We start from the raw sequence: 26,503 nt of genomic DNA, 5'->3' as shown, positions 1-26,503 counted from the left end.
ACCGACCTCTTTGACCCAGCTTTTGGTCACCGGTCCTTAATATCTCCTTACGTGGCTCGGGGTCAAATTGTGTCTGATTTTCGCTCCCGTGAAGCTCCTTGGGACATTTTACTACGTTAAAGGCGCCGGATAAATACAAGGGAGGAGAAATTGGGTATGTTGCGCCACCTATTAGTGCCTAAAGAGGGCAGTCAGTGGCTGTAGCGCCACTGGCCGCGCCTCCCGTGATATTCAGCGGGGGCGCTAATGGTGGCGTTAGCCTGTTGCGCTGCGCCGCCGCCGATGACGTCATTGGTGTGCGCAGCGCCCCATTAGCGCCTCGATCGCGATATTTGGTAGCGAACGCCGCTGCAGCGCCGTTCGCTACCCGCGCCCGGTTCACGGGGCCTTGCTGTGCCAGCAGTGGCGCAAGTTAAGGTGGAGGTGCGGGGCGGCTGCCTTTTTCGGTGGCCGCCTGCTAGCACCTCCGTCCCCGGCCTCCTAACCCCCCCCCCCGCCCCCCCCCCCCCGCGGCATTGCCGGCTGTTTCCCGAGAGCCCGGCACTTCTCCTCGGTGCCGGGCTCTTTTGCCGGCACTCGCGATCCGGGATCGCGCTGTTGCAGGCCCCTCCCCCTTAACAACGGGAGGAAGGCCTGCAATACCGCAGCGCGGCGTGTGGCGCTGCGGCACGTTGCGCTGCGATATTCAGTTTCAGCGCCCTAAGAGGGACGCGGAGCGCCGAGAGCCTCGCCCCGTCTCCCTCTAGGGGCGCTGAAACTGAATTTCTGACGTTCGTTAATGCTCCGAACGCTGCGCAAAAATCAGCACCCAGGCAAACTTGGCGCCACTTTGGCGCCCCAACCCAATTTCTAGGCCAAGTTGTTCTTGCTATGGAAGTAGGGTGAGATGAAGCAGGGTGGGAGGAGGCTCACGTGGAGCATAAACACCGGCACGGACCAGTTACATAGAAATTACAACATGGAAACAGGCCATTTGTCCCGCCCAGTCGGTTGGTCTTTATCCTCCGTACAAGCCTCCAAGGGGGAGAAATTCGGTGTCGCCCCGCTTGGGGCGCGATTATCGGCCGGGCGCAAAGTTCAGCGCCTGGCGCTAATTATCGCCTCCGACTGCAAACTTGGCTTCTATCGCCCCTGGAGGTGATTGGAGCGCTAAATCAGGCGCTGCACACCTGTCTTAAGGCGCTAACGCCGAGGAGCGAGGCGCTACCTCAGAGCGCGGGCGAAGCTCATGTGATGTCAGTCAGCAATGGAACACAGACACACTGGCGCCGGCCAGTTCTTAAAGGGGAGGGTCGATCTTGCTCTCCATCCACACCCTGCTCATTGCAGCCTTGAATCTCAGCCTGGAGAGACCTGTACATCAATTCTGCTGGAAAGAACAATGGAGAGGTCCGAGGGAAAGAGTTCAGAGTGCAGCCCCCACAGTCTCTTCTAAGTCGATGCAAGGAAGGTCAAATCAAAATGAACCTGCAAAGTGCTGCTCAGTCCCCAAAACTCCTTCACACAGCGTTGAATCTCTCCAGAAGGCTCTCTCTCTCTCTCTCTCTCAGAATGCGTGGTGCAAAAATGTCACCAACAAATAAAGGCAGGAAGCGGCCGCCTTTAAATAGCGCCCCCCCAGTCCCTTCCCGACTGCAAAATGCTCCCCTCAACCTGTCGTTGCTAGCGGCAGGCAGTAAGGCAGGGGGCGCCACTCAATATCCGGTCCGGGGCATTGCACGCTCGACTGACGTCATGATCTGCGGGCGCAGGAGATCGTGGCGGTCGTGTTTAGCGCCGCCGCAAAACGTCATCAACATCGCGAGCGGCGCAAACATCGCCGCGCCCGGGCGCTAGTTGCTTTGCGCCCCATTAGAGGGCGCCAACAGCAGGCGCAACGCAACCGCGTTTTTCCCCCCCTAATCCCAAGTTCACCAATCCAATCGGGAAATAAGGTGAGAATCTGGATATAGTGGTTGTGTTACTGGACTAGTAATCCAGAGGCCTGGGGTAATAATCCTTAGAGACATGAGTTCCAATCCCTCCTGGGGAAATTTAAAGCAATCAATTAAATAAATCCGGAATAAAAAGATAGTATTTGTAAGGGCAATGGGATTGTCGTAAAAACCCATCTGGTTCACCGATGTCCTTTAGGGAAGGAAATCTGCCGTCCTTACCCGGTCTGGCCGATATGTGACTCCAGACCCACAGCAATGTGGCTGACTCTTAACTGCCCTCTGAAATGGGCCGAGTGAGCCACTCCATTGTACCAATCATAGAAGCGTAGAAAAATAGGAGCAGGAGTCGGCCATTCGGGCCTTCGAGCCTGCTCCACCATTCAATGTGATCAGGGCTGATCCTCTATCTCAATACCATATTCCCGCTCTCTCCCCATACCCCTTGATGCCTTTTGTGTCTAGAAATCTATCTATCTCCTTCTTAAATAGATTCAGTGACTTGGCCTCCACAGCCTTCTGTGGTAGAGAATTCCACAGGTTCACCACCCTCTGGGTGAAGAAATTCCTCCTCATCTCTGTCCTAAATGGCTTACCCCTTATCCTTAGACTGTGACCCCTGGTTCTGGACTCCCCCGCCATCGGGAACATCCTTCCTGCATCTTGTCTGTCTAGTCCTGTTAGAATTTTATAAGTTTCAATGAGATCCCTGTTTATCTTAATGTTCTGTCCTTCAATAATCAGACAACAGACTGCAGGGAACGATCAACAGGTGTTTACTGAATGAGGGTTCAAACTGCAACTGACTGTACAGATCAGTACCCGGGGTTTATATACAGGTGTGGTCACTGCCGGTACTACAGGATACAGGAGCTGTAAAAAGTAGTTCTCCCCCTTAAAGGTACATACATTACAATTCCTCCCCTTTTAGATTAACAGTACCATAACACTCATTTAACAATTAAATATCAAACTAATTACAATTAACACTTTTAACATGCAACATTAACTGAAAATAGTCTATTTACAAATTCAGTCTTTGGGGAGGCTTCCTGATTCTTTCTGGATAACGCTTTTCCCGAGTGTCTCGCTCTTGGTGCGGAGGCGATTCTAACACCCTGTCGTCAGTTGATTCATCAGCGTCCAATGCTATTGTTTCTGAGGTAGATGCGACCTGTACGTCGGGTTCCTCACCAGGTACGTATGGCCGAGACATGGGGTTGACTCGTTCCTGTGACTCTAGGATCTGGTCAGCATGGCGTCTCACAATGTTCTCCCCAACATCCACTGTGTACATTAGTGGCCCCTGCCGTGTGCATATCGTTCCTGGTTGCCATTTCTCTGTTCGGTAGTCGCGGGCCAAGACTGGTTGCCCTACATTGAAGCTGCTTGTCGGCTTCTCATTGATGTGGTGGAATTGCTTATTTTCAACATCTCTTCGTACATTTGGTCTGAGCAAATCCAGACGAGATCTCAACCTTCGGTTAAAGAACATCATGGCCGGGGCCTGGTTGGTGACTGCATGTGTCGCATTTCTGTAGGCTAACAGGAAATTGCCCACCTTATGCTGCAGTGGAATGTCATCATCGCACATGGCCTTTACTGCTTTTTTAAAGGTTTGTACGAACCTCTCAGCCAATCCATTTGTGGCTGGATGATATGGGGCGGATGTGTAATGCCTTACCCCATTCCTTTTCATAAATCTTCGAAACTCTTCGGACACAAACTGTGGTCCGTTATCAGAGCAAATCTGCTCTGGCAAGCCGTTCCTGGCAAAAATGGTCCGTAGGACAGCAATAGTTTTCTCCGTGGTGGTGGAGGACATTTTGATCACCTCAGGCCATTTCGAGTGCGCATCCACGGCTATTAAAAACATTGAGTCCATGAATGGACCAGCAAAATCAATATGCACCCATTGCCATGGAGATGAGGGCCACTCCCATGGGTGTAGAGGGGCATGTGGTGGTGCATTTTGGACCTTCTGGCATCCTGAGCAGCTCTTTGTCAGGTCCTCGATTTGCTGATCGATCCCCGGCCACCACACATAAGCCCTAGATTTCATTTTCATCCCTCCCAGATGACCTTCGTGAAGCTCATTGAGCACTCTCTCCCTTAGCTTGGGTGGAATTACCACTCGGGATCCACACATCAAGGTCCCCTGGCATACTGACAGCTGTTCTCTTCTGGATGAGAATGCTGGCAACAGTGAGTCGCCATGTGCTGGCCATCCCTTCACCGTCAAATCATATACCCGAGACAGTGTCGGGTCATTTCGGGTCTCCTTCTCTATACCAGCGTTAGTTACTGGCAAGCATTCAATTATAGTCGAATGAAATATTTCGACAGGATCCACTGCTGGTGCTTCCTCCGCAGTAGGCAGTGGCAGGCGTGATAGCCCATCAGCGTTTCCATGCTGTTTCGTGCCCTTATACTTGATTTCATATTGGTGCACCCCTAGAAAAAGGGACCATCTTTGTAGCCGTTGTGCAGTCATCACCGGAACGCCCTTCTTTGGATTAAAGATGGAGACAAGTGGTTGGTGGTCAGTCAGCAAGGTGAACTTCTGCCCGTACAGATAGTGATTGAACTTTTTCACTCCCCACACTAGGCTGAGGGCCTCCCTGTCAATCTGGGCGTAGTTACGCTCGGCTGAGGTTAGTGACCGAGACGCAAAGGCTACTGGCCTCTCTGAGCCGTCCGGGAATTTGTGCGACAGCACCGCTCCAATGCCATAGGGTGATGCATCACACGCCAACCGAATTGGTAGTGCTGGGTTGAAATGAGCCAACACCTCTTTTGATGTGATCATTGCTTTGCTCTTCTGGAAAACTCGTTTACATTCGTCACTCCACTTCTATGGTACCCCCGTTTGCAGTAGGGTGTTCAGTGGGTGTAGTACGGTAGACAAATTCGGCAAGAACTTATGGTAGTAGTTCACCAGCCCGAGGAACGACCTCAGTTGTGACACATTTTCCGGTGCTGGAGCCTTGACTACTGCCTCAATCTTTTCAGGGGACTTATGTAACCCCTCTTTATCAATAACGTGGCCACAATACGAGATCTGCTTCTGGAAAAACTCGCATTTGTGGCGATTAGCTCGGAGCCCATATTCCTTCAATCTAGTGAGCACCTGCTCCAGGTTGGCGAGGTGATCACTGTCATTTTCGCCCGTGACCAGGATGTTGTCCAAATAACACTGGGTCCCTGGAATCCCTTGCAGGACTTGTTCCATTGCCCTTTGCCAAATAGCCGGAGCTGATGCTACCCCGAACACCAGCCGGTTGTATTGGTAGAGACCTTTATGAGTGTTGATCGTGAGGTACTGTTTCGAGGCTTCTTCTACCTCCATTTGCAGGTACGCGAGGCGAAAATAACTTCAATCCGCGGAAGCGGATATTGTACAGTGTGAAGGACTGGGTTCACTGTCACCTTAAAGTCTCCACAGATGCGAACCTTATTTGGTTCCCCAGGCGTATTACTCAACGACCTCTTCATTACAGGAACGATGGGTGTAGCCCACTCGCTCCAGTCCACTTTGGACAGTACTCCTGAACGTTGCAAATCTTCCAGCTCTGCTTCGACGGCTGGGCGGATCGCATAAGGTACCGGTCTGGCCTTAAAAAACTTTGGGCTTGCATTTTCCTCTATTTTGATCGTCGCTGTTATGCCTTTTAGTGTTCCGAGTCCCTGCTGGAACACTTCTTGTGCGTCAGTTAGCATTTTTGACAGTCGTCCAGGTGTGACGTCGTCATCCTTTTTGGCATCTACAGTCAGTGCTTGTATGGAATGCCAATCTAGCTGTATCCTCCGGATCCATTCACGTCCTAGTAGTGGTGGTCCTCCATCTGGCAATACGTATATATCCATTTTTGGTATTTCCTTGCCGTTATATATAACGTTCACCCTTATTTTTCCTTTGGGGTAGACTTTTTGCCCCGTGTACGTCTTCAAGACAATCTTTGTATCTCTCAAGGGTATATGTGAGAATAGCCGCTTGTAGTCCCTTCGGTTTATGACTGTTAGGGCTGATCCTGTGTCCAATTCCATTTACACTTGGACTCCTGCTATCTTGAGCGTGACCCAGATAGTTTGGTGATCCTCCGTTTTGATCACATTATGTAGTTTCAGACAACCCAGCTCCTTGCTTCCGGAGTCTGTATCACTCTTCTGTTCATCTGAACTACTCTCCGTCACCTTATGTACCTTCTTGTACTTCTCCTGTGGAGATTTCTTGCTGCTGGTTTTCTTTCCCGACCTGCAGACTCTTGCTATGTGTCCTACTTTTCCACACTGTCTGCACACTTTGTCCTTGAACCAGCAATCATTATGGTCGTGTGTTGTTCTGCCGCAGCGATAGCACTTCACTGTTCCGTATGACATTTCATTTGTGCCATATTCTTGCGGTCTCCGTTGTATCTCTGCAGCGCCCCGTGCGGCTGCTTCGTGTGATACTGCAATGCTGAAAGCCTTGTCCAGCGTAAGATCCTTTTCTGATAGAAGCCGTTTCTGGGTTCCTTCACTTTGAAGCCCACACACAAACTTGTCCCTTAAAGTATCTGCTAATCCCATTCCAAACTGGCAGTGTTTCGATAGCTTGCGCAGTTCCGTTAAATACTCAGCATTACTTTCATCTTTATGCTGGTTCCTTTTGTGAAACTTAAATCTTTCTGCTATCAGCAGCGGTGTGGGGTTTAAGTGGTCCTGTAGGATTGACACTATGTTTTCAAAATCCTTTTCTACTGGCTTCTCTGGGGTTACTAGGTTTCATAGTAAGCCATACGTTTTTGCACCCATTGAATTCAACAATACCAGCGCTTTCTTGTCATCTGGCACTTCATTCGCCTTGCAGTATACTTCTAGGCGTTCGACATATGTCGTCCAATCTTCGACTTCATTGTCGAACGCTGTGATACTGCCACTCTTCGGCATTTTTGGGTGTGGTTAGACTGGCTTAAAATGGTGTCTCCCGCGCTTTCCTTTCTTCCCCGCTGCGGCTTAAAATGGCGTCTCCCGCGCTTTCCTTTCTTCCCCGCTGCGGCTTAAAATGGCGTCTCCTGCGCTGCTGTCAACGCCGCTCTCGGCAGTCCTCGTGGCAAATGGCGACGCCCTGTGGGTTTCGTGCGCTGCTCCTGCGCTGCTGCCAATGCCGCTCTCTGCGGTCCTCGTGGCAATGGCAGCGCCTCGCGTTTTCCTGCGCGCCTCTCTCCCCCGTTGACGCTGCTCGGCCCTTGAACACCGGCTGCGCTCTGCTCTCTCTCGCCTCTCTCCCCCGTTGACGCTGCTCGGTCCTGAACACCGGCTGCGCCCTGTGCGCTCTGCCCTCTCTCTCTCCCCCGTCGACGCTGCTCGGTCGGCTCTAGCCGCCGCTGTCCGGGAAGGGTCTGCGCAGTACCTGTTGCCAGCCCGTTTCGCTGGACCACCGTGACTGGAAAGCCAAGCCTGGCTCTCGACAGCCTCCCCTGCGATGCTCAAATCTCCGCTGGATGACTGGGCGGTTGCCCGTGGTCGACGCCCGTGCTTCTGGACTCGACCTCCTTCCACTGTTCTCCAGGAGCGAATCCCTGGGAGGTGATGCAGAGTTGCAGGTAGGTTCGAATCTGCGTTGTCGCCAATGTTGGATCCGTGTATCTTAATGTTGTGTCCTTCAATAATCAGACAAAAGACTGCAGGGAACTGTAGTGTATGTACCTTTAAGACAGAACTACTTTTACAGCTCCTGTATACTGTAGTACCGGCAGTGACCACACCTGTATGTAAGCCTTGCGCATGCCTCTGTACCCCCAGTCTTGAGACTACCCTCCTCCAGTAAAGACCTGTTTATTGTTAAGTTACAGCATCCGTGTGGTTATTGAAAAACATCATACTCGCAGACTCACGGATCTAACAGTGGCGACGAGTGTCGATTCGAATCTACCTGCAACTCTGCATTTCCCTTCGAGGATTCGCTCCGGGAGGGCGGTGTAAGAAAGTCAAGGCCAGGAACACGGGCGTCGACCACGAGCAACCGCCCAGTTGTCCGGCAGAGAGTGAACATCGCAGGGGAGGCTGCGGAGAGCCGGGCTTGGTTCCCCAGCCACGACGATCAGCAAGAGACTGACGACAGGTCCAGCGCAGACCCTTCCCGGACAGCGGCGGCTGGAGCCGACCGACGGCGGAGAGAAAGCCGAGCAGCGTTGACGGGGTAAGACAGAGGGTGAAGCGCACAGGGCGCAGCCGGGCGTTGAAAACCGAGCGGCGTCAGAAGAAAAAAAAAACAAACCGGAGAGAGAGAGGGTAGAGCACAGCCAGGGCTCAAGGGCTGAACAGTGTCCGCGGGGAGAAGAAGGGAGAGCGCGGGAGATGCCATTGAGCCGCGGAGAAGAAGGAAGAGCGCGGGAGACGCCATTTTTAGAAGCCGCAGCGGAGAAGAAGGGCGAGCGCGGGAAGGAAGGAAAGCACGGGAGACGCCATTTTGTGCCAGCGGAGAAGAAGGGGAAGCGCGGGAGATGCCATTTTTAACAGTTAAATCACACCCAGGGATGCCGAAGAGTGGCAGTATCTCTACGTTTGACAATGAAGTCGAAGATTGGGCGACATATGTGGAATGTATTGAGGTGTACTGCAGGGCGAATGAAGTGCCAGATGCTAGTAAAGCACTGGTTTTGTTAAATTCCATGGGTGCAAAAACTTATGGGTTACTGCGAAATCTAATAACCCCAGAGAAGCCGGTGAACAAGAATTTCGAAAGCATAGTAGAAATCCTACAGGACCACTTAAACCCCACACCGCTGCTGATAGCAGAAAGATTTAAGTTCCATAAAAGGAACCAACATAAAGACGAAAGCAATGCTGAGTACCTAACGGAACTGCGCAAGCTATCGAAACACTGCCAGTTTGGAGCGGGACTAGCAGATACGTTAAGGGACAAGTTTGTGTGTGGGCTACAAAGTGAAGGAACCCAGAAACGGCTTCTATCAGAAAAGGATCTTACGTTGGACAAGGCTTTCAGTATGGCAGTATCACACGAAGCAGCCGCAAGGGGCGCTGCAGAGATACAACGGAGACCGCAAGAATATGGCACCAATGAAATGTCCTATGGAACAGGGAAGTGCTATCGCTGCGGCAGAACAACACATGACCAGAAGGGTTGTTGGTTCAAGGACCAAGTGTGCAGACAGTGTGGGAAAGCAGGACACATAGCAAGAGTCTGCAGGTCTGGGAAGAAAACCAACAGTAAGCAATCTTCACAGGAGAAGTACAAAAAGGTACACCAGGTGATGGACAGTAGTTCAGACGAACAGGGAAGTGATACAGACTCCGGAAGCAAGGAGCTGGGTTGTCTGAAACTACATAAGGTAATCAAAATGGAGGATCACCAGACTATCTGGGTTACACTCAAGATAGACGGAGTCCAAGTGAAAATGGAATTGGACGCAGGATCAGCCCTAACAGTCATAAACCAAAGGGACTACAAGCGGCTATTTTCACATATACCCTTGAAAGCTACAGAGATTGTCTTGAAGACGTACACGGGGCAAAAAGTCTACCCCAAAGGAAAAATAAGGGTGAAAGTGATATATAAAGGCCAGGAAATACCTAAAATGGATATATACGTATTGCCAGATGGAGGACCACCGCTGCTAGGATGTGAATGGATCCGGAAGATACAATTAGATTGGCATTCCATACAGGCACTGAAGGTTGAGGCCAAAAAGGATGACGACGTCACACCTGGACGACTGTCAAAAATGCTAACTGACGCAAAAGAAGTGTTCCAGGAGGGACTCGGAACACTAAAAGGCATAAAAGCAACGATTAAAATAGAGGAAAATGCAAGCCCAAAGTTTCTTAAGGCCAGACCAGTGCCTTATGCGATCAGACCAGCTGTCGAAGCAGAGCTGGAAGGGTTGGAACGTTCAGGAGTACAGTCCAAAGTGGACTGGAGCGAGTGGGCTATACCCATCGCCCCTGTAATGAAGAGGTCGTTGAGTAATACGCCTGGGGAACCAAAGAAGGTCCGCATCTGTGGGGATTTTAAGGTGACAGTGAACCCAGTCCTTCACACGGTACAATATCCGCTTCCACGAATTGAGGATATTTTCGCCTCGCTATCTGGAGGTAAACGCTTCACCAAAATTGATCTAGCCCAGGCGTACTTGCAAATGGAGGTAGAAGAAGCTTCGAAACAATACCTTACGATTAACACTCATAAAGGTCTCTATCAATACAACCGGCTGGTGTTTGGAATAGCCTCGGCTCCGGCTATCTGGCAAAGGGCGATGGATCAGGTCCTGCAAGGGATTCCAGGGACCCAGTGTTATTTGGACGACATCCTGGTCACGGGCGAAAATGACAGTGATCACCTCGCCAACTTGGAGAAGGTGCTCACCAGATTAAAGGAGTATGGGCTACGAGCTAATTGCCACAAGTGCGAGTTTTTCCAGAAACAGATCTCGTATTGTGGCCACGTCATCGATGAATAGGGGTTACATAAGTCCCCTGAAAAGATTGAGGCAGTAGTCAAGGCTCCAGCACCGGAAAATGTGTCACAACTGAGGTCGTTCCTTGGGCTGGTAAACTACTACCACAAGTTCTTACCAAATTTGTCCATGGTATTACACCCACTGAACACCCTACTGCAAACAGGGGTACCATGGAAGTGGAATGACGAACGTAGACGAGCTTTCCAGAAGTGTAAAGAATTGATCACATCAAAAGAGGTGTTGGCCCATTTCAACCCAGCACTAGCAATTCGTTTGGCATGTGATGCATCACCCTATGGTATTGGAGCGGTGCTGTCGCACAAATTCCCAGACGGGTTGGAGAGGCCAGTAGTCTTTGCGTCTCGGTCACTAACCTCAGCCGAGCGCAACTACACCCAGATTGACAGGGAGGCCCTCAGCCTAGTATGGGGAGTAAAAAAATTCAACCACTATCTGCATGGGCAGAAGTTCACCTTGCTGACTGACCACCAACCACTTGTCTCCATCTTTAATCCTAAGAAGGGCGTGCCAGTGATGACTGCACAACGGTTACAAAGATGGTCCCTGTTTCTAGGGGCGAATCAATATGAAATAGAATATAAAGGCACGAAACAGCATGGGAACGCTGATGGACTATCGTGCCTGCCACTGCCTACTGTGGAGGAAGCACCAGCAGTGGACCCTATCGAGATATTTTATTCGTCAATAATTGAACGATTGCCAGTAACGAACGCGGATATAGAGAAGGAGACCCGCAATGATCCGACGCTGTCTCGGGTATATGATTTGACGGTGAGGGGATGGCCAACACATGGCGACTCACTGTTACCAGCATTCTCATCCAGAAGAGAACAGCTGTCAGTATGCCAGGGGACAGTGATGTGTGGATCCAGAGTGGTGATTCCACCCAAGTTAAGGGAGAGAGTGCTAAATGAGCTACATGAAGGTCATCTGCGGGGAGTGAAAATGAAAAGCCGTGCTAGGGCTTATGTGTGGTGGCCGGGAATCGATCAACAAATCGAAGACCTAACTAAGAGCTGCTCAGGATGCCAGAAGGTCCAAAATGCACCACCACATGCCCCTCTACACCCATGGGAGTGACCCTCCTCTCCATGGCAGCGGGTGCATATTGATTTAACTGGTCCATTCATGGACTCAATGTTCTTAATAGCAGTGGATGGTCATTCGAAGTGGCCTGAGGTGATAAAAATGTCCTCAACCACTACAGAGAAAATGATTGCAGTCCTACGGACCATATTTGCCAGAAACGGTTTGCCAGAGCAGATTTGCTCTGATAATGGACCACAGTTTGTGTCCGAAGAGTTCTGAAAATTTATGAGAAGGAATGGGGTAAGGCATTACACATCCGCCCCGTATCATCCAGCCACAAATGGGTTGGCTGAGAGGTTCGTACAAACCTTTAAGAAGGCGATAAAGGCCATGTGCGACGATGAAATTCCACTACAGCATAAGGTAGACAATTTCTTATTAGCCTACCGAAACGCGACACATGCAGTTACCAACCAGACCCCGGCCATGATGTTCTTTAACCGAAGGTTGAGATCTCGTCTGGACTTGCTCAGACCAAATGTGCGAAGAAATGTTGAGGACAAACAATTCCAGCACATCGATGAGAAGCCGACAAAGAGCTTCAATGTAGGACAACCAGTCTTGGCCCGTGACTATCGAACAGAGAAATGGCAACCCGGAACGATATGCACAAGGCAGGGGCCATTAATGTACACAGTGGATGTCGGGGAGAACATTGTGTGACGCCACGTCGATCAGATCTTAGCGTCACAGGAACAAGTCAACCCCATGTCTCGAGTACCTGGGGATGAACCCAACATACTGGTAGTATCTACTTCAGACCCAGTAGCAGTGGAAACCGATGAACTACCCGATGAAAAGGGGCTAGAATCGCCTCTGCACCAAGAACAAGAACCTCAGGAAAGGCGCTATCCCGAAAGGGTCAGGAAGCCGCCCCAAAGACTGAATCTATAAATGGACTATTGTTGTTTAATGTACATGTTAAAGTATTAATTGTTATTTGAATATTAGGGGTACTACTAATCTAAAAGGGGAGGAATTGTAGTGTATGTACCTTTAAGACAGAACTACTTTTACAGCTCCTGTATACTGTAGTACTGGCAGTGACCACACCTGTATATAAGCCTTGCGCATGCCTCTGTACCCCCAGTCTTGAGACTACTCTCCTCCAGTAAAGACCTGTTTATTGTTAAGTTACAGCATCTGTGTGGTTATTAAAGAACATCATACTCGCAGACTCACGGATCTAACACAGGGAACGATCAACAGGTGTTCACTGAATGAGGGTTCAAACTGCAACCGACTGTACAGGTCACTACTCAGGGTTGAAATACAGGTGTGGTCACTGCCGGTACTACAGGATACAGGAGCTGTAAAAAGTAGTTCTCCCCCTTAAAGGTACATACATTACAATCCCCTCTCATTGTTCTGAACTCCAGCGAGTATAAGCCCAATCGACCCAATCTCTCCTCATACGTCATTCCTGCCATCCCAGGTATCAGCCTGGTGAATCTTCGCTGCACTCCTTCCATGGCAAGGACATCCTTCCTCAGATACACACTCTCGCACACCCTCACTCACTCACTCCACTCGTAAATCCCCGACAGGCGACTCAGCCCTGTACCTGAGAGAGGGTCTTCGACCAGCCGCAGGGTGTCATCCGCACGCCCGTCAATGGTGAAGCAAACGGTCTCGTTCGAGTGCGGGAGCTTCACCACAAAGTGAGGATCGCCGTCCACTGCGGGGAGGGAGAGAAAGACGGCGTGAAACTCGGAGGGAACTCCTCCCGTGGAGCCGCACGTCCCAGCCGGACAAGCGAAGACTCCGCCGCCCACAGACCCCCCTCACCGTCCGGCTGCGGCGAGGGGTGTCGCCGCTTGAAGGTGAACGATCACTGCCAATTTAGGAATAAGGGAACGTCCATACAAGAAAAGACTGATACAACAACAGGAAACGCTGGAAAAACTCAGCGCCGCACTGGCGGAGGGGCAGTACTGAGGGAATGCGCACTGTCGGAGGGGCAGTACTGAGGGAGCGCCGCACTGTCGGAGGGACGGTACTGAGGGAGCGCCGCACTGTCGGAGGGGCAGTACTGAGGGAGCGCTGCACTGTCGGAGGGGCGGTACTGAGGGAGCGCCGCACTGTCGGAGGGGCAGTACTGAGAGAGCGCCGCACTATCGGAGGGGCGGTACTGAGGGAGGGCCGCACTGTCAGAGGGGCGGTACTGAGGGAGCGCCGCACTGTCGGAGGGGCGGCACTGAGGGAGCGCCGCACTGTCGGAGGGGCGGTACAGAGGGAGCGCCGCACTGTCGGAGGGGCGGTACTGAGGGAGCGCCGCACTGTCGGAGGGGCGGCACTGAGGGAGCGCCGCACTATCGGAGGGACGGTACTGAGGGAGCGCCGCACTGTCGGAGGGGCAGTACTGAGGGAATGCCGCACTGTCGGAGGGGCGGTACTGAGGGAGCGCCGCACTATCGGAGGGGCGGTACTGAGGGAGCGCAGCACTGTCGAAGGGACGGTACTGAGGGAGCGCCGCACTGTCGGAGGGGCGGCACTGAGGGAGCGCCGCACTATCGGAGGGACGGTACTGAGGGAGCGCCGCACTGTCGAAGGGACGGTACTGAGGGAGCGCCGCACTGTCGGAGGGGCGGTACTGAGGGAGCGCCGCACTGTCGGAGGGGCGGTACTGAGGGAGCGCCGCACTGTCGGAGGGGCGGTACTGAGGGAGCGCCGCACTGTCGGAGGGGCGGCACTGAGGGAGCGCCGCACTATCGGAGGGACGGTACTGAGGGAGCGCCGCACTGTCGGAGGGACGGTACTGAGGGAGCGCCGCACTGTCGGAGGGGCAGTACTGAGGGAGCGCCGCACTGTCGGAGGGGCGGTACTGAGGGAGCGCCGCACTGTCGGAGGGACGGTACTGAGGGAGCGCCGCACTGTCGGAGGGGCGGTACTGAGGGAGCGCCGCACTGTCGGAGGGGCGGTACTGAGGGAGCGCCGCACTGTCGGAGGGGCGGTACTGAGGGAGCGCCGCACTGTCAGAGGGGCGGTACTGAGGGAGCGCCGCACTGTCGGAGGGGCGGTACTGAGGAAGCGCCGCACTGTCGGAGGGGCGGTACTGAGGGAGCGCCGCACTGTCGGAGGGGCGGTACTGAGGGAGCGCCGCACTGTCAGAGGGGCGGTACTGAGGGAGCGCCGCACTGTCGGAGGGGCGGTACTGAGGGAGCGCCACACTGTCGGAAGTGCCGTTTTTCGGGATGATACATTAAACCCGAGGCCCCCGCCCGCCCTCTCAGGTGTGACGTAAAAGTTCCCACGGCCACGATTGGAAGAAGAGCAGGGGTGTCGAGGGGCCGATATGTATCCCTCAAGCAACATCAGGCAGAAAAACAAAAATCAGGTTATCTGGTCATTTATCACAGTGCCGTTTGTGGGAGCTTGCTGTGCGCAAATTGGCGGCCATGTTTTCCTACATTACAACAGTGACCGCACTTCATTAAAAAAAAATTCTTCCGTGGCTGTGAAGCGCTTTGGGACGTCCCGAGGTGGCGGGGGCCTACGATGGAAGCAAACTGCGGGCCACCCACCCCAGCTCAGAGCGGGACTGGGTCCCATCTCCCGCCCTCCCCGAAACAGGTCGGGATACAGCAAGCTGGGGGCAGGGTGGGGTGGGGGGGCGGGGGGGGTTGGCGGTTCTGCCCCACCCAATCAGGAATAACTGAAGCCTGGGATTGCAAAATGGCTGCCGCCTTCGCCACTGCCCCCTCCCCCTTAGCGACGACTCGAGCTGCCGGCGCTCCGGGGTTGCCCTGGGGTCTCCAGAATGTGAGCAAAACTGGAGGAAAAAAAAATCTGGTGGGGGTTTTTCCCCCCCCCCGCCTCCATTTTCTTTTTGACCGTTTTCCATTAGTAGTTTCAGAAATATCGCAGATGCTGGAGGATGGGGTGTATAAAAATGGCTGATCGAGCGGGTCGGGCAGTTGGAGGGAGGAGGTCGTGTGACGGAACCTCCAGGAATGTGTCTCGTCAGAGTTGGCAACACTGAGCGGGTGGGGGAGGCTCCAGTCGCTCGCCGCCCGCTTCAGGCCCGTTCCGCGCCCGTAGTTAAGGTCGGACCTCGCGCGCCAATGGTGCAGGGACTCGACAGAGCGCTCTGCACTCTCTCCCGCATTTTCGCCTCCCCCTCCTCTCTCAGTTTAATCCAGGTCCCCAGATGATACTCACCAGAGTAGAAGTATGGCAAGGCAAGGTCTGATCTCAGCAGCCCGTGACCGCTGACGTCTGTCAAATTGAAAAGAGTGTTTCATTTTGCTTCTTGTTGTGCAACACACACACTGCCTTACTTTCATTCCCAGGGCAAGTACAACACGGGTTAGATACACAGTAAAGCTCCCTCTACACTGTCCCATCAAACATTCTCAGGGCAGGTACAGCACGGATTAGATACAGAGTAAAGCTCCCTCTACACTGTCCCCATCAAACACTCCCAGGGCAGGTACAGCATGGGTTAGATACAGAGTAAAGCTCCCTCTACACTGTCCCATCAAACACTCCCAGGGCAGGTACAGCACGGATTAGATACAGAGTAAAGCTCCCTCTACACTGTCTCATCAAACACTCCCAGGGCAGGTACAGCATAGGTTAGATACAGAGTAAAGCTCCCTCTACACTGTCCCATCAAACACTCCCAGGGCAGGTACAGCACGGGGTTAGATACAGAGTAAAGCTCCCTCTACACTGTCCCCATCAAACACTCCCAGGGCAGGTACAGCACGGGTTAGATACAGAGTAAAGCTCCCTCTACACTGTCCCATCAAACACTCCCAGGGCAGGTACAGCACGGGGTTAGATACAGAGTAAAGCTCCCTCTACACTGTCCCCATCAAACACTCCCAGGGCAGGTACAGCACGGGTTAGATACAGAGTAAAGCCGCCTCTACACTGTGCCATCAAACACTCCCAGGGCAGGTACAGCACGGGTTAGATACAGAGTAAAGCTCCCTCTACACTGTCCCATCAAACACTCCCAGGGCAGGTACAGCATGGGTTAGATACAGAGTAAAGCTCCCTCTACACTGTCCCATCAAACACTCCCAGGGCAGGTACAGCACGGGTTAGATACAGAGTAAAGCTCCCTCTACACTGTCCCCATCAAACACTCCCAGGGCAGGTACAGCACGGGTTAGATACAGAGTAAATCTCCCTCTACACTGTCCCATCAAACACTCCCAGGGCAGGTACAGCACGGGTTAGATACAGAGTAAAGCTCCCTCTACACTGTCCCATCAAACACTCCCAGGGCAGGTACAGCACGGGTTACATGCAGAGTAAAGCTCCCTCTACACTGTCCCATCAAACACTCCCAGGGCAGGTACAGCATGGGTTAGATACAGAGTAAAGCTCCCTCTACACTGTCCCCGTCAAACACTCCCAGGGCAGGTACAGCACGCGTTAGATACAGAGTAAAGCTCCCTCTACACTGTACCCATCAAACACTCCCAGGGCAGGTACAGCATGGATTAGATACAGAGTAAAGCTCCCTCTACACTGTCCCATCAAACACTCCCAGGGCTGGTACAGCACGGGTTAGATACAGAGTAAAGCTCCCTCTACACTGTCCCATCAAACACTCCCAGGGCAGGTACAGCACGGGCTAGATACAGAGTAAAGCTCCCTCTACTCTGTCCCATCAAACCCTCCCAGGGCAGGTACAGCACGGGTTAGATACAGAGTAAAGCTCCCTCTACACTGTCCCATCAAACACTCCCAGGGCAGGTACAGCACGAGTTAGATGCAGAGTAAAGCTCCCTCTACACTGTCCCCATCAAACACTCCCAGGGCAGGTACAGCACGGATTAGATACAGAGTAAAGCTCACTCTACACTGTCCCATCAAACACTCCCAGGGCAGGTACAGCACGGGTTAGATACAGAGTAAAGCTCCCTCTACCCTGTCCCATCAAACACTCCCAGGGCAGGTACAGCACGGATTAGATACAGAGTAAAGCTCACTCTACACTGTCCCATCAAACACTCCCAGGGCAGGTACAGCACGGGTTAGATACAGATTAAAGCTTCCTCTACACTGTCCCCATCAAACACTCCCAGGGCAGGTACAGCACGGATTTGATACAGAGTAAAGCTCCCTCTACACTGTCCCCATCAAACACTCCCAGGGCAGGTACAGCACGGGTTAGATACAGAGTAAAGCTCCCTCTACACTGTCCCATCAAACACTCCAAGGGCAGGTACAGCACGGGTTAGATACAGAGTAAAGTTCCCTGTACATTGTCCACATCAAACACACCCAGGGCAGGTACAGCACATCGTTAGATACAGCGTAAACCTCCCTCTCCACTGTCCCATCAAACACTCCCAGGGCAGGTACAGCACGGGTTAGATACAGAGAAAAGCTCCCAGTACATTGTCCCCGTCAAACACTCCCTGGGCAGGTACAACACGGGTTAGATACGGAGGAAACCTCCCACTACACTGTCGCATCAAATACTCCCAGGGCAGGTACAGCATGGGTTCGATGCAAAGTAAAGCTCCCTCTCCACTGTCCCATCAAACACTCCCAGGGCAGGTACAGCACGGGTTAGATACAGAGAAAAGCTCCCAGTACATTGTCCCCGTCAAACACTCCCAGGGCAGGTACAGCACGGGTTAGATACAGAGTAAAGCTCCCTCTACACTGTCCCCATCAAACACTCCCAGGGCAGGTACAGCATGGGTTAGATACAGAGTAAAGCTCCCTCTACACTGTCCAAACAACATGCCTTAATGTGAGACCATCTCAACGCCCCAGACTGAACCCAAACTCTATCCCTATGGCCTAACGTGACAGGGTAGTGATAATTTGATGCAAAAATGGCCAGGTTCTGCTGGAGATCTCTGCTCACTCGGGCCATGTTGAAATGGCCCAGAATTCCACCTCGTCCCTTGCACCCAGGAGAGGTCAAATCCTTACATCCCGCCAGCCTGGCTTGGATTCAGATCCGGGTCTCAGAGGGGAAAGGTCAACAGGCCAACTTTCCGTGTCACCCGCACGCATAGACATGATCCGATGAATCTGCTCTCACCCATGTCGGCATCTTGAACATCGTAGTAATACTCATCGTACATTACAGCCCCTAAAAAAGGTGAAACAAATTAAGATGTTAATTGTAAATCAGCATTGCCTCAGTGCGTAGCACGCTCGCCTTGGAGTCAGAAGGTCGTGTGTTCTAGACAGCTCTCCAGAGACTCGAGCCCCATATTCCAGGCCCAACACTGCCCAGGGGCAGTACTGAGGGAGCGCCGCACTGTCGGAGGGGCGGTACTGAGGGAGCGCTGCACTGTCGGAGGGGCGGTACTGAGGGAGCGCTGCACTGTCGGAGGGGCTGTACTGAGGGAGCGCCGCACTGTCGGAGGGGCGTTACTCAGCGAGCGCCGCACTGTCGGAGGGGCGGTACTGAGGGAGCGCCGCAATGTCGGAGGGGCAGTACCGAAGGAACGTCGCACTGTCGGAGGCGCCGTAATGAGGGAGCGCCGCACTGTCGGAGGGGCAGTACTGAGGGAGCGCCGCACTGTCGGAGGGGCGGTACTGAGGGAGCGCCGCACTGTCGGAGGGGCGGTACTGAGGGAGCGCCGCAATGTCGGAGGGCCAGTACTGAAGGAACGTCGCACTGTCGGAGGGGCAGTAATGAGGGAGCGCCGCACTGTCGGAGGGGCAGTACTGAGGGAGCGCCGCACTGTCGGAGGGGCGGTACTGAGGGAGCGCCGCACTGTCGGAGGGGCAGTACTGAGGGAGCGCCGCACTGTCGGAGGGGCAGTATTCAGGGAGCACCGCACTGTCGGAGAGGCAGTACTGAGGGAGTGCCGCACTGTCGGAGCGACGGTACTGAGGGAGCGCCGCACTGTCGGAGGGCCGGTACTGAGGGAGCGCTGCACTGTCGGAGGGGCTGTACTGAGGGAGCGCCGCACTGTCGGAGGGGCGGTACTGAGGCAGCGCCGCACTGTCGGAGGGGCAGTACTGAGGGAGCGCCGCACTATCGGAGGGGCAGTACTGAGGGAGCGCCGCACTGTCGGAGGGGCGTTACTGAGCGAGCGCCGCACTGTCGGAGGGGCGGTACTGAGGGAGCGCCGCAATGTCGGAAGGGCAGTACTGAGGGAGCGCCGCACTGTCAGAGGGGCGGTACTGAGGGAGCGCCGCACTGTCGGAGGGGCAGTACTGAGGGAGCGCCGCACTGTCGGAGGTGCAGTACTGAGGGAGCGCCGCACTGTCGGCGGAGCAGTACTGAGGGAGCGCAGCACTGTCGGAGGGGCAGTACTGAGGGAGCGCCGCACTGTCAGAGGGGTGGTACTGAGGGAGCGCCGCACTGTTGGAGAGGCACTACTGAGGGAGCGCCGCACTGTCGGAGGGGCAGTACTGAGGGAGCGCCGCACTGTCAGAGGGGTGGTACTGAGGGAGCGCCGCACTGTCGGAGGGGCAGTACTCAGGGAGCGCCGCATTGTCGGAGGGGCAGTACTGAGGGAGCGCCGCACTGTCGGAGGGGCAGTACTGAGGGAGCGCCGCAGTACTGAGGGAGCGCCGCACTGTCGGAGGGGCAGTACTGATGGAGCGCCGCACTGTCGGAGGGGCAGTACTCAGGGAGCGCCGTACTGTCGGAGGGGCAGTACTGAGGGAGCGCCGCACTGTCGGTGTGACAGTACTGAGGGGGCGCCGCAGTGTCAGAGAGGCAGTACTGAGGGAGCGCTGCACTGTCGGAGGGGCAGTACTCAGGGAGCGCCGCACTGTCGGAGGGGCAGTACTGAGGGAGCGCCGCACTGTCGGAGGGGCGGTACTGAGGGGGCGCCGCAGTGGCGGAGAGGCAGTACTGAGGGAGCGCTGCACTGTCGGAGGGGCGGTACTGAGGGAGCGCCGCACTGTCGGAGGGGCGGTACTGAGGGAGCGCCGCACTGTCGGGGGGGCAATACTGAGGGAGCGCCGCACTGTCGGAGGGGCGGTACTGAGGGAGCAGCGCACTGTCGGAGGGGCGGTACTGAGGGCGCGCCGCACTGTCGGGGGGGCAGTACTGAGGGAGCGCCGCACTGTCGGAGGGGCGGTACTGAGGGAGCGCCGCACTGTCGGAGGGGCAGTACTGAGGGAGCACCGCACTGTCAGAGGGGTGGAACTGAGGGAGCGCCGCACTGTCGGAGGGGCAGTACTCAGGGAGCGCAGCATTGTCGGAGGGGCAGTACTGAGGGAGCGCCGCACTGTCGGAGGTGCAGTACTGAGGGGGCGCCGCAGTGTCGGAGAGGCAGTACTGAGGGAGCGCCGCACTGTCGGAGGGGCAGTACTGAGGGAGCGCCGCAGTACTGAGGGAGCGCCGCACTGTCGGAGGGGCAGTACTGATGGAGCGCCGCACTGTCGGAGGGGTAGTACTCAGGGAGCGCCGCACTGTCGGAGGGGCAGTACTGAGGGAGCGCCGCACTGTCGGAGTGACAGTACTGAGGGGGCGCCGCAGTGTCAGAGAGGCAGTACTGAGGGAGCGCCGCACTGTCGGAGGGGCAGTACTCAGGGAGCGCCGCACTGTCGGAGGGGCAGTACTGAGGGAGCGCCACACTGTCGGAGGGGCGGTACTGAGGGGGCGCCGCAGTGGCGGAGAGGCAGTACTGAGGGAGCGCCGCACTGTCGGAGGGGCGGTACTGAGGGAGCGCCGCACTGTCGGGGGGGCAAAACTGAGGGAGCGCCGCACTGTCGGAGGGGCGGTACTGAGGGAGCGCCACACTGTCGGAGGGGCGGTACTGAGGGAGCGCCGCACATTCGGAGGGGCGGTACTGAGGGAGCGCCGCACTGTCGGAGGGGCGGTACTGAGGGAGCGCCGCACTGTCGGAGAGGCAGTACTGAGGGAGCGCCGCACTGTCGGAGGGGCAGTACTGAGGGAGCGCCGCAGTACTGAGGGAGCGCCGCACTGTCGGAGGGGCAGTACTGATGGAGCGCCGCACTGTCGGAGGGGTAGTACTCAGGGAGCGCCGCACTGTCGGAGGGGCAGTACTGAGGGAGCGCTGCACTGTCGGAGTGACAGTACTGAGGGGGCGCCGCAGTGTCAGAGAGGCAGTACTGAGGGAGCGCCGCACTGTCGGAGGGGCAGTACTCAGGGAGCGCCGCACTGTCGGAGGGGCAGTACTGAGGGAGCGCCACACTGTCGGAGGGGCGGTACTGAGGGGGCGCCGCAGTGGCGGAGGGGCGGTACTGAGGGAGCGCCGCACTGTCGGGGGGGCAATACTGAGGGAGCGCCGCACTGTCGGAGGGGCGGTACTGAGGGAGCGCCGCACTGTCGGGGGGGCAATACTGAGGGAGCGCCGCACTGTCGGAGGGGCAGTACTGAGGGAGCGCCGCACTGGCGGAGGGGCGGTACTGAGGGAGCGCCGCACTGTCGGAGGGGCGGTACTGAGGGAGCGCCGCACTGTCGGAGGGGCGGTACTGAGGGAGCGCCGCACTGTCGGAGGGGCGGTACTGAGGGAGCGCCGCACTGTCGGAGGGGCGGTACTGAGGGAGCGCCGCACTGTCGGAGGGGCAGTACTGAGGGAGCGCTGCACTGTCGGAGGGGCGGTACTGAGGGAGCGCCGCACTGTCGGAGGGGCGGTACTGAGGGAGCGCCACACTGTCGGAGGGGCGGTACTGAGGGAGCGCCACACTGTCGGAGGGGCGGTACTGAGGGAGCGCCGCACTGTCGGAGGGGCGGTACTGAGGGAGCGCCACACTGTCGGAGGGGCGGTACTGAGGGAGCGCCACACTGTCGGAGGGGCGGTACTGAGGGAGCGCCACACTGTCGGAGGGGCGGTACTGAGGGAGCGCCACACTGTCGGAGGGGCGGTACTGAGGGAGCGGATTGCAGCGGTTCAAGAAGGCAGCTCACCACCACCTTCTCAAGGGCAATTATGGGTGTGCAATAAATGCTGGTGTTGCCAGCGACGCCCACAACACAGGAACAAATATAAAAAATTATTACCAGAAAAATCGTGGGCAATTCCTTGCAATAACATGCCCAAAATAAAACAAGATATTAATTCGTTAAGTACATGTTATTAAAAAGGATATAGAGGCACTGGAGAGGGTGCAGAGAAGGATGATACCAGAAATGCGAGGGTATACCTATCAGGAAAGGATGAACAGGCTGGGTCTCTTTTCTCTTGAAAACAGAAGGCTGAGGGGTGACCTAACAGAGGCCTTTAAAATGGTGAAAGGTTTTGATAGAGTGGATACAGAGAGAATGTTTCCACTTGTGGGGAAGAGCATAACTAGAGGCCATCAATATAAGATAGTCACCAAGAAATCCAATCGGAAATTCAGGAGAAACTTCTTTCCCAGAGAGTGGTGAGAATGTAGAACTCGCTCCCACAGGGAGTGGTCGAGGGGAATAGCGTCGATGTATTTAAGGGGGAAGCTGGATAAACACACGAGGGAGAAAGGAATAGAAGGAGATGGTGATGGGGTGAGATGAAGAGGGGGCGGGAGGAGGCTGGTGTGGAGCAGGAACACCGGCACGGAGCGGAGGGGCCGAATGGCCTGTTTCTGGGCTGTAACTCTACGTAATCCTATATATAGCTGTTCATCTTCAGATTAATACTAAATATTCTGTCAAACACTCCCAGAGCAGGTACAGCACGGGTTAGATACAGAGTAAAGCTCCCTCTACACTGTCCCATCAAACACTCCCAGGGCAGGTACAGCACGGGTTACATACAGAGTAAAGCTCCCTCTACACTGTCCCATCAAACACTCCCGGGGCAGGTACAGGACGGGTTAGATACAGAGTAAAGCTTCCTCTACACTGTCCCACCAAACACTCCCAGGGCAGGTACAGCACGGGTTAGATACAGAGTAAAACTCCCTCTACACTGCCCCATCAAACACTCCCAGGGCAGGTACAGCACGGGTTAGATACAGAGTAAAGCTCCCTCTACACTGTCCCATCAAACACTCCCGGGGCAGGTACAGCACGGGTTAGATACAGAGAAAAGCTCCCTCTACACTGTCCCATCAAACACTCCCAGGGCAGGTACAGCACGGGTTAGATACAGAGAAAAGCTCCCTCTACACTGTCCCATCAAACACTCCCAGGGCAGGTACAGCACGGGTTAGGTACAGAGTAAAGCTCCCTCTACACTGTCCCATCAAACACTTCCAGGGCAGGTACAGCACGGGTTAGATACAGAGTAAAGCTCTCTCTACACTGTCCCATCAAACACTCCCAGGGCAGGTACAGCACGGGTTAGATACAGATTAAAGCTCCCTCTACACTGTCCCATCAAACACTCCTGGTGCAGGTACAGCACGGTGTTAGATACAGAGTAAAGCTCCCTCTACACTGTCCCATCAAACACTCCCAGGGCAGGTACAGTACAGGTTAGATACAGAGTAAAGCTCCCTCTACACTGTCCCCATCAAACACTCTTAGGGCAGGTACAACATGGGTTGGATACAGAGTAAAGCTCCCTCCACAGTGTCCCCATCAAACACTCTCAGGACAGGTACAGCATGGGTTAGATACAAAGTAAAGCACCCTCTACACTGTCCCATCAAACACCCCCAGGGCAGGTACAGCATGGGTTAGATACAGAGTAAAGCTCCCTCTACACTGCCCCATCAAACACTCCCAGGGCAGGAACAGCACGGGTTAGATACAGAGTAAAGCTCCCTCTACACTGTCCCATCAAACACTCCCAGGGCAGGTACAGCACGGGTTAGATACAGAGTAAAGCTTCCTCTACACTGTCCCCATCAAACCCTCCCAGGGCAGGTACAGCACGGGTTAGATACAGAGTAAACCTCCCTCTACACTGTCCCCATCAAACACTCCCAGGGCAGGTACAGCACGGGTTAGATACAGAATAGAGCTCCCTCTACACTGTCCCATCAAACACTCCCAGGGCAGGTACAGCACGGGTTAGATACAGAGTAAAGCTCCCTCTACACTGTCCCATCAAACACTACCAGAACAGGTACAGCACGGGTTAGATACAGAGTAAAGCTCCCTCTACACTGTCCCCATCAAACACTCCCAGGGCAGGTAAAGCACGGGTTAGATACAGAGTAAAGCTCCCTCTACACTGTCCCATCAAACACTCCCAGGGCAGGTACAGCACGGGTTAGATACAGAGTAAAGCTCCCTCTACACTGTCCCATCAAACACTCCCAGGGCAGGTACAGCACAGGTTAGATACAGAGTAAAGCTCCCTCTACACTGTCCCATCAAACACTCCCAAGGCAGGTACAGCACGGGGTTAGATACAGAATAAAGCTCCCTCTACACTGTCCCATCAAACACTCCCAGGGCAGGTACAGCACGGGTTAGATACAGAGTAAAGCTCCCTCTACACTGTCCCCATCAAACACTCCCAGGGCAGGTACAGCATGGGTTAGATACAGAGTAAAGCTCCCTCTACACTGTCCCCATCAAACACTCCCAGGGCAGGTACAGCACGAGTTAGATACAGAGTAAAGCTCCCTCTACACTGTCCCATCAAACACTCCCAGGGCAGGTACAGCACGGGTTAGATACAGAGTAAAGCTCCCTCTTCACTGTCCCAACAACATGCATCAATGTGAGACCATCTCAACGCCTCAGTCTCAACCCAAACTCTGTCCTGATGGCCTAACATGACAGGATAGTGATAATTTGATGCAAAAATGGCCATGTTCTGCTGAAGACCTCTGCCCACTCGGACCATGTTGAAACGGCCCAGAATTCCACCTTGTCCCTTGCACCCAGGAGAGGTCAGATCCTTACATCCCGCCAGCCTGGCTTGGATTCAGGTCCGGGTCTCAGAGGGGAAAGGTCAACAGGCCAACTTTCCGTGTCACCCGCACGCATAGACATGATCCGATGAATCTGCTCTCACCCATGTCGGCATCATGAACATCGTAGTAATAATCATCGTCCCTTTCAGCCTCTAAAAAAAGAGGAAAGAAATTAAGATGTTAATTGTAAATCAACCATGGCTCAGGTGATCTAACTCTCGTCTCGGAGTCAGAAGGTCGTGTGATCGAGACCACACTCCAGAGACTCGAGCCCCATAATCCAGGCCCAACACTCCCCCGGTGCCAGTACTGAGGGAGCACCGCACTGTCGGCGGGGCTGAGGGAGAGTCCCAGGCAGATACAGCACGGGGTTAGATACAGAGTAAAGCTCCCTCTACAGTGTCCCATCAAACACTCCCAGGGCAGGTACAGCATGGGGTTAGATACAGAGTAAAGCTCCCTCTACACTGTCCCCATCAAACACTCCCAGGGCAGGTACAGCACGGGTTAGATACAGAGTAAAGCTCCCTCTACACTGTCCCATCAAACACTCCCAGGGCAGGTACAGCATGGGGTTAGATACAGAGTAAAGCTCCCTCTACACTGTCCCCATCAAACACTCCCACAGCAGGTACAGCACGGGTTAGATACAGAGTAAAGCTTCCTCTACACTGTCCCATCAAACACTCCCAGGGCAGGTACAGCACGGGTTAGATACACAGTAAAGCTCCCTCTACACTGTCCCATCAAACACTCCCAGAGTACGGGTTAGATACAGGACACCCAAACAACGTCAAGTGATTGCACATTCTCCGGCTTTGCCTTTTGCCTTGAGGGAAGCATTTCCCTTGTGTTTGGTGCTTCTCCACGTGGCCACATCTGAAGCAGATACTGCAGGGTAGTGCCGACTCACCAACGCCACAGTCTACTCACACTTGCTTACCGAAATGATCAGAATCCAATTTTGTTTGCACATACACATCTGTTGCGGAGGAAAAAAAAATTAATCAGCTCAGGCTCAGATGAGGAAGATGTTAGACAGATAAAATTCAACAGAGAAAGTGGATAGGCTAAGTCACGTCTAATGAGCCTAGTGGTGGGTAAGGGAGTGTCTATGGATGTTATTTATTTGGACGTCCAGAAGGCATTCGACAAGGTTCCACAGAAGCGCCCTGACAAAAATGAGATTGGCAGGAATTGGAGGCCACCTATTCATAGGAGGAGGCCATTCGGCCCATCGTGCCTGTAAAGGTAAATTAAAAAATAGGACCTCAAACGTGGTAATCTCAGGAT

General features: G+C 54.3%; 1 protein-coding gene across 1 annotated transcript in view; it reads right to left on the bottom strand.

The window, feature by feature from the left end:
- The window catches only part of LOC147086824 (inter-alpha-trypsin inhibitor heavy chain H6-like), a 75,809-nt gene that overhangs the window by 7,229 nt on the left and 42,077 nt on the right, over positions 1 to 26,503 (bottom strand). Inside the window, exons 9-13 of the mRNA XM_085978329.1 lie at positions 26,154 to 26,192; positions 25,312 to 25,362; positions 18,525 to 18,575; positions 15,668 to 15,724; positions 13,071 to 13,184 (exon numbers count right to left, since the gene is read on the bottom strand). Of these exons, the coding sequence (XP_085834455.1) occupies positions 13,071 to 13,184; positions 15,668 to 15,724; positions 18,525 to 18,575; positions 25,312 to 25,362; positions 26,154 to 26,192 (312 nt within the window). The remainder of the gene's footprint in view (positions 1 to 13,070; positions 13,185 to 15,667; positions 15,725 to 18,524; positions 18,576 to 25,311; positions 25,363 to 26,153; positions 26,193 to 26,503) is intronic.

The sequence above is a fragment of the Somniosus microcephalus genome, unplaced genomic scaffold (genome assembly GCF_052327205.1).
Source record: "Somniosus microcephalus isolate GS21.2 unplaced genomic scaffold, FLI_Smic_1.0 unresolved_chr7, whole genome shotgun sequence".
NCBI classification, from domain to species: Eukaryota; Metazoa; Chordata; class Chondrichthyes; order Squaliformes; family Somniosidae; genus Somniosus; species Somniosus microcephalus.
This window is presented reverse-complemented; position numbering and strand designations above follow the sequence as displayed.